We start from the raw sequence: 8,956 nt of genomic DNA on the forward strand, positions 1-8,956 counted from the left end.
AGGAAATACTACAACACCTATTTTGATTTGGACCTATTTGTGTAGCATTTACCGAATGCCTGCAATGTACTAGGAACACACAATCATTCCTTTAATTTTCATCATAAACTTCCCTTCTCATTTCCTTCTAATGTTTCACCAAAGATCTAGAAAGAACTGTTCCTCACAACCTCCCAGCCCCCAGGTTTTTCCCCTCCTTCCACAATGTCCTCATTTCTATACCACTGCCGAGAATGGTCAAAGTTCTGTCAAGTGAATTAACTTTAAAAAGATGTCATCGGTGGGCACATTTTAGCATGACCTCAGCCAAGGCTAAACTACCTAGCCAGAGTTCTGACCTTGAGCCCCCAAGAACTTAACACTCCTGAAGGCCATTAGTACACAAACTATCAAAGAGAAGTTAACGTTACTTCTTTAAGGACTTGCCAGACCTCAGCCAATTTGGCATCTCCTGTCTTCCTATTTGGCCATTTGCAAGCAAAGAAAACATATGCACACACACACTACAGTTTTCTAAAAGCTTGCTGTTAAGTAATTGGTTTGAGTCCATCTTCTCTCCTCTAATCCCAATCATATTTCCTCTGCTGACTTCAGCAAGACCCTTCTTGGCAGGGAGAGAATTACACTCCTGTTTTCACAACTGTGGTGGAAGGTCAAAGCTAACCACACTTTCTCCAAGTCTGAGCCATAAGAAAGTTTGTATAGGAGCAAGAGTCTTCCATATGCTCACAGGCAAGTATTAAAATGCAAGGGGTGCCTTTTGCTTTAAATTATGGTTCCAAATGAGAGGTAGAAATGCCTTATACTGCTACCTTCATCTGTTTATTTTCTTTTCATTAATTCTCTATGATTAAAGGTTTTAAAAATTGAGATGGGTAAGAAAAAAAGATTGGTAAACTTCTTTCGTTGGACAGAGCTGGAGGGGGCATAGGGCAGGAGAGCTCTGGGCCCCTTCTAGAATTAGAAACCCATGTCTGACTTCTAACCACAGTGAAAACACAGGGTGGGTAAGAAAGATGTTTAGTGTTTCACAAAACTGAAATAGAAATCAGGAGGATTTATTTTTAGCTCCAACAGAAACACTTATTACAAGTGACCTAAGGAAGTCACCAAACCCCACTGAATCTTACAATTTGTGCATCTCTAAAGATGCGATGATAATAATTGCCTCATCAAAGCACACTATACAAAAAGGTGATGTAACCCACGTAGGGCCACACCATTGTAAGGAATTAATATTACCTTTCTCCTCTTCCTGGTCTTGGTGGCATCTTCCTTTGTTTCCTTTGGTTGTACCAAGAAACATTCCGTAGGCTATAAAAAATACAAATGAGAAAACTTTCCTCTTAGCATGATGAAGCATCAACTAATGGTACCAATCCCAAAGAACCTACAGCCATAAATATATTCTTCAGAGCATCTTGGTAATATTCCACAGATAGACAGATGCAGGAAGACCCACTGTAGGCTATTAGGCAGACTGGAAAATCTTTGAGCAAAGGTCAGAATATGTGAGTGCACATGTGTGCTTGAGGAGGTGGTGCAGGATCTTAAAGATTAAAGACAGTAGCCAGGTTTGTAAAATACAGGCAGAAATAGATGTGATGAAAATGTAGATGTAATAAGAATGTCTGACGGGTGAGACTTGTGTTTTCCATGAACTAGCAATGGGTGAACCTGTGTTTCCAAATCACTAGTTTATTACTTTACTATTTTGTTACACCCTCCTTTTCTCAATAAGCGTAGAAAATCTGAAATAGGATATATTTACTTATATTTTTATAATACCTGGAACAAACATCTCACCTATCTATAGTGACTACTAAATGAATGTTTCTGTTGATGGACTGAGAAGTCTTGGCATCAGGCATCTTGAGTAACTGATTTTGCCTGTTGCCTTGACCCCTGAATACCCTATAGAGTTTAGTGCTATTTTTACCCTGCCTTTTTTTTTAAATGTAGAAAAACAGGAAATTTGGACTATGTCTTTGATTTATAAAATAGAATGCCTCAGATTCCATATTTATTAATCATAAGCACAAATATAAAATGTTTCCTGTGCTGGGTCTTTTATGCAACATTTTCAAAAAAGTTACCAAGTAAGATATAAAATGTAAGTGAAAACTTACTCGGAGTTTTTCCTTGATTAAGTTTCCATTCCAACTAGAGCGTACTCAATTTAAACTAGTAAGCTACTAACTAAAGCAATCTTGTCTCCACTGGCTCTGTTTAAAATGATTACAGATGAAGCTCTCTATTACAGTTTACAGACAGTCTGCAGATTAAGAATGCCTATGGCCTGAAGCCAGAGAGAGAGAGAGAGAGAGAGAGAGAGAGAGAGAGAGAGAGAGAGAGAGAGAGAAAGATATAATGCTACATAATTTCTTCAAGACACGGAGCCAGGACCAGCAGTTTCTAGACACTGTTTCAGTTAGTAGAGAAGTAGATACAAAGGGCTCAAGATTAAAGTAACATGGAATCTTGAAATTTTAGCTTCTTCTCAGTTAAAACAAAAAACCTACAAAGAACAATTGCATCATAGCTAAAGAATAAAAAAGATATTATGACCTCTCTTATTTAGAAAGTTAAGCTGTCTTGTGGATGCAGATACATGCCAATTAGAAACTGGGCCAAGGCCACTAATGTGTCACAGAAGCTGCCAGATGGTCATAAGAGTGCAATTACACACCAGGCCAAGATTCAGCTCCAGCTCCTAAGGCAAAGGCCCAGATATGATTAGCAGATCCCTTAAGGCATTCTGCAGTATCTTGTCACAAGTATCAAGGTTTTGGGGAAGCAGATGTAGAAACCTGTTCCATTTTCTTATTTAGCAAATGAGGGTGCTCTTTAAGAATATATTCAATGTGCTGGGTTGTATTTATGCTAGGTTTACAAAGCCAATTAGCTCAACATGACACAAATCTGGAAATGAGCTCAGTTATAAGCATATAGACTCTGAAAAAAAATGTAAGTCTGAATCATGCATTGGAAAAAAGAAACATGTTTTATGAATTGCTTTAGTCAAGATACAGAAGCAGTTTTACATGTTAGGTTCAAATTCTTAGATCATTCTAAAGAAGATGCAGTATATTTGTTTTCTGGGAGCAGTCACCTTAGCTGGTTGAGGTAGGGTACAAACAAAGAAGCCAAGTTTATTGGGTCAATTTCCAGAGTGGTGAGATGGCTTTATGAGGAAATATAAATCCCTAGTATTGAAAATTCCTAAACTTAGCTGTCTTATGAATGCTGATGCTTACCCTCAGACTAGGTAAGAAGATGTGGAAGACTTAGGCCAGGCTAAACCATTTCTGGAAACCAATTCGAACAGTATATATGTCTTTGATAGTTGATAAGTAATGCCATTATATGACTTTATAAGAAATATAATGATTTTAAATATGTAGCAAAAGATGTAGTTTAAATATTTGTTTAGAAGAATCACACTTCCCAAAAATGTATGAAAGAGTTAAAGTTTTTAAGTGAAGTAATTGGGTGCATATAATCAATTCTTTAAAGTGCAAAACTTATATTCTTTAATAATAATTCTTCTGGTTAAACATAGCAAAACAATGGCAAAATGCCAATATACTAAAAATAAAGAAAAGTGAAAAGGTACAAACCTATAAGAACCAAGAAACAAAGAGAGAGGTTAACAGTAGTGGAGAGATTTCAACAACTTTTTGGAAAATAGAAAGTGATTAAAACTGCATGGAAGTGATTTAGCAGAGAGAGAAAGCTAGCACCTGGGTTTCTGGAGAGGTAGAAGCTAATAATAAGTGAGTCTTTTGGACCTGTTGGCCTCTGAAAAGGTTTAGTAGGTGGAGGTAGAAGGTACTATAGAGAATGAAGGGTTTAAAAGAAAGAGATTGTTTGAAAGTTTATGTTTAGAAAGATTAGCCTCCCTCACACCCTCCATTGAGCTGTATCTCCTGCCCAGGGAGGCAAGCAACCCTCTTATTACTGCTTCCTCTCATCTGCTTTTCCTGGCAACAGACTGGAGGTTTATTATCTGGAGGGGACCAGAGGACCAAGAAGTCTGACACAGGGGAAACAGGACAGAGGTGGAGGCTCACTTCCTTTTCCTGTCCCTCTTTCAGGATGTTTCAAGCCAGGCTTACATATTACCAGCAGGAAACCACTAAATTATTCTCTGGAAAAATGAAATGGCCTAAGAGAAATGCCACAAAAAGTGACATTTGGGGGTACCATATTAAAAATCTAGTTTGTCATCCTACCCCTACCATGAAGTCCACTAATCAACAAGCCTTACTATGTAGAAAAATTTACTAGCAACTGTTTAATGTATCTCTCTTTACTATGAATAGACAGCTAAAGTTCATCAGACAACTAAGTACAGTCTCCAACATAAGAGCAAATAACAACAAAAAGAGGATCCTGAGGAAAGAGGTATATTTCTTGAAAATAATTATAATTAATATTCTCAGAAAGATAAGGGAAGAATTTGCATCCATGAAAAAAAGATGCCATAAAAAGATAATCAGAAAACATTTTAACATTAAAACAAATTAAAGAGTTGAAATAAGAATGAAGGAGGAAGGCTTAAAGATAAATCTCCCAGAAAGAATTTAAAAGTGGTAAGAAAATTAGAGAATCAGGTCAAGAGATTCAACATTCTAGTAAAAGGAATTGCAGAAAAAGGGGTCATATAAAATATAAAGATGGAGTGATGAAAAACTGCCCAGAACTGAAGGAAACTTTCTAGGACATGAAACTCAACATTGAAATCCCATTAGGTACAGAGTACAACAAATAAGGAAAATAGTCACCCCAAAGAGCATCACTGTGAAATTGGAGAACATTATGGACAACTAAAAGATTCTAAAAAATTTCAAAGTGAAAAACAATAACATTCAAAATAAAGGGCCAGAAAAAAGAATGGCTTCAAATCTTGAATAGCATTACTGGATGCTAGAACTCATTGGAACAGTGCCTTCAAAATTATGAGGAAAACATATTTAAAAACTAGATTTTTATACCCATCCAAACTATCAATAGAGAGTAAATTAAGGTCTTAATAAATTTACCTTCTACCTACAGATACTGAAGTTGTACCCCAGCAAAATAAAGGTTTAATAAACCACGACCAAGGAAGATATGGAATTCAGCAAAGAGGGAGACTAATCCAGAAAAGTGTTGAAGGGGCAGTAAAGAAAAGTCTCAGTTGTTCAACAGGCTTAGAGAATAGCCAATTCAGAGTGGAATAGGAGCATGGAGGTCTGCAGAAAAGAACAATAACTGATCTCTTTGAGCATATGAAAAATATTATTCATGAGCATGTGGAAGAGATGTTGGAACGTATAAAAATAATTAAAAAAACGAACACAGCAAGCTAGACAAAGGGAGAAGTGCAGTAATTTTATTGATGTCATGAAAATAAAGACTTGTATAAGAAAGGAGGAATGATTACAGCTTCTCTTTTTCTCAGGATTGAACAGTATTTCCATGGGCATAATAATGAAAGAATGACACCCATTTTATCCACAATATGATATTGTGTTGGCAGGGGATGTGGCAATTGGAGGTGGATTAGAGGAGGAAAGGGAGAGTTATGTTCTCATATGCTACCTTGAGAAGTTAACATATCATGTCAGAAATGGATAAATCAAGAAACAGCAGTAAAAACTGTAAGGTAGCAAATAAGAAAAACAACTAAAAGTTGAGGATGACTTCCTCTGAGGAAAAAGTTAGGGTAACAGTAGGAAAAGGGATTGCTGTTTTTTCATTCAAAATTTTAATAGTGTTTGAATATTACAGTGGGGCCTTGACTTACGAGTGTCCCGACTAACGAGTTTTTTGAGATACGAGCTGTCTCTCGGCCGATTTTTTGCTTTGAGTTGCGAGCTAAAATTCGGGTTACGAGGCAGCTTCAGATACCCCACCGCTAGTTGGTGCAGTGGACGTCACAGTGAACGCCACAACATCAGCCCAGCATCACGTGTCTCACTAGTTCACTTTTTGATTTGACATACGAGTAATTTGAGTTACGAGCTCCATCACGGAACAAATTAAACTCGTAAGTCAAGGCCTCATTGTACTTTGTTAAAAAGATTTTAATTGCCATTTTATAACAAAAATGAGAATGTTCATTATAAAAAGAAAAACAATTTAGAAGTGGCTTTTAGTTTCTTTTGGGTTTAGTCAGAAGTTATTCAATACACACCATTAAAATATATTAAAAATTAAAATATTAATAAACCCAAATGCTAATATAAAGCAACTAAAAGTCTCATATATGGGATGGTAGGAATGCAAATATGTTACAATCATTTTGGGGAAAAGCAGTTTTTATAAACCTAAACATAACTCAGCAATTCTATTCCTGGTATTTACTCAAGAGAAATAAAAATACATGTTCACAAAAAGACTTGTATATGAACGTTCATGACAGATTTATTCATAATAGCCCCAAATAAAAAATAGCCCCAAGTATCCATCAGAGAGGAATGGATAAACAATCTGTGGTATCCTATATAATAAAAGGCTAATATGCAAATTGTCCCTCCGGGCAGGAGGTAGACGTGCACTGACTGCCAAGGGGTGGTGGAACATGGTGGGTGGCAGCAACATGGCAGTGGCAGTGGAGGCACTGCTGGCCCTGATGGGCCCTGACAAGAGTGGGACCACAGCGGAATGGTGGAGCAGGTGAGCGGGCAGCGCCAGGTCAAGGTGGGTGTGAAGGGAAGCCCTGGCCAACAGCCGGGAAAAGGGAGGCCCCGGCTGGTAGCCGGCAGCTGCTAGGGACCCTACCTGTGCAGGAATTTCGTGCACTGGGCTTCTAATATTCATATAATTGAATATTAGTCAGAAAACCTGTGAGGCAGACTGAATTGTGCCCCACTCCCAATTCATGGTAAAGTCCTAACACCCCTATATGACTGTATTTGTAGATAGCCTTTAAAGAGGTAATTAAATGAGGTCATAAGCATGAGGTCCTAATCCAATAAAACTGTGTCTTTGTATGAGGAGGAAGAGAAACCAGGGATGTGCTCACAGAGGAAAGACCATGTGAGAACACAGCAAGAAGCAAGACCATGTAAGGACACAGCAAAGCAAGGAGAGGCATCTTAGGAGAAACCAAACCTGCCAACACCTTGATCTTGGACCTCTAGCCTCCATAACTATGAGAAATAAAATTTCTGTTGTTTAAGCCACCCAGTCTGACTTATCCAAAGAGGACATACAAATGGCCAATAGACATATGAAAAGATGCTCAACATCACTAATCATCAGAGAAATACAAATTAAAACCATAATGATATGTCACCTCTCACCTTCAGAATGGCTATCATCAATAAATCAACAAACAACAAGTGCTGGCAAGGATGTGGAGGAAAGGGAACCCCTGTGCCCTGTTGGTGGGAATGCAGACTGGTACAGCCACTGTGGGTTCCCTCAAAACACTACGGGGTTGTCTCAAAAATTAAAAATTAAAAATGGGACTGCATTATGGCATAGTGATTCCACTTCTGGGAATGTATCAGAAGAAACCCAAAACACCAATTTGGAAGAATATATACACCCCACTATGTTCATTGCAGTGTTGTTTACAATAGCCAAGATTTGGAAACAGCCCAAGTGCCCATCAGGTGAGTGGATAAAACAGCTATTGTAAATTTACACAATGGAATACTACTCAGTAGTAAAAAGGAAGAAAATTTTACCTTTTGCGACATCATGGATGGACCTGGAGAATATTGTGCTAAATGAAATAAGCCAGTGGGAGAAAGACAAATACCATAAGATTTTACTTATATGTGGAGTCTAATGAACAAAATAAACTAACCATTAAACAGAAACAGTCTCATAGATACAGAGAACAGACTGACAGCTGTCAGAGGGGAGGGTGGTTGAGGGACTGGGTGAAAAGGTAAAGGGATTAAGCAGCAGCAACAACAAAAAATACCTCACAGAAACAGACAACAGTATGGTGGTAGCAAGAGAGAAAGTGGGGTGAGGGTGAGGTAGAAGAGGAAAAGGGAGGATAAATGGTGATGGAAGGAGACTTGATGTGGAGTGACACAGTACAATATACAGATGATGTATTATAGAACTGTATATCTGAATCTATATAATTTTTGGGGAGGTTGACTTTTATTTATTTATCTATTTTTGTTTTCTTTTTAAAAAAAATTATTCTTTATTGTTAAAAGTATTACTTATGCCCCCCTTGCACCCAATTGACTCCTTCCAGCCTGCCCTGTCCTCCAACCCCTAGCCCAGGTCTTCAGCACCCTATTGTCTGTGTCCATGTGTTATGCATATATGCATACAGGGTCTTTGGTTGATTACCCCCCACCCCCCCCTGCCTTTCCTCTGATATTTTGCACTCTGTTCCATGCTTTGAGTCTCTGGATCCACTCTGTTCATTAGTTTATTTTGTTACTTAGATTCCACATATGAGTGCAATCATGTGAAACTTGTCTTTCTCTGATTGACTTATTTCATTTAGCATGATATTCTCTAGGTCCCTCCATGCTGTCTCAAAGGGTAAGAGAGTCTTTTTTTTACTGCTGCACAGTATTCCATAATATAAATGTACCACAGCTTTTGTATACACTCATCTACTGATGGGCACTTGGGCTGTTCCCAGATCTTAGCTATTGTAAATTGTGCTGCTATGAACATAGGGGTGCACACATTCTTTCTGATTGGTATTTTGGGTTTCTTAGGATATATTTCTAGAAGTGGGATCACTGGGTCAAATGGCAGTTCCATAGTTAGTTTTTTGAGGGAAGTCCATACTGATTTCCGTAAGTGATCCTTTTTTGTAATTGGATCTCTGAATGGCCTCTGTGTGCAGACCCAGACATCCAGACACTGCAATTTGTAAACTAAAAAAGCAAGAATTTTAAATCAAAGGAGGGGCAGAAAAAGTTTCCATATGGGTTAGAAAAAACTCTCACCTGACAGCTTGTACCACATCTGAGAGAGAACA

The 8,956-nt window shown here is 38.0% G+C and overlaps 1 protein-coding gene across 1 annotated transcript in view; it reads right to left on the reverse strand.

The window, feature by feature from the left end:
* The window catches only part of CMSS1 (cms1 ribosomal small subunit homolog (yeast)), a 68,430-nt gene that overhangs the window by 17,741 nt on the left and 41,733 nt on the right, over positions 1-8,956 (reverse strand). Inside the window, exon 3 of the mRNA XM_006754851.2 lies at positions 1,243-1,314. Coding sequence (XP_006754914.1) covers positions 1,243-1,314 — 72 coding nt within the window. The remainder of the gene's footprint in view (positions 1-1,242; positions 1,315-8,956) is intronic.

Source organism: Myotis davidii, unplaced genomic scaffold (genome assembly GCF_000327345.1).
Source record: "Myotis davidii unplaced genomic scaffold, ASM32734v1 scaffold492, whole genome shotgun sequence".
Lineage (NCBI taxonomy): Eukaryota > Metazoa > Chordata > Mammalia > Chiroptera > Vespertilionidae > Myotis > Myotis davidii.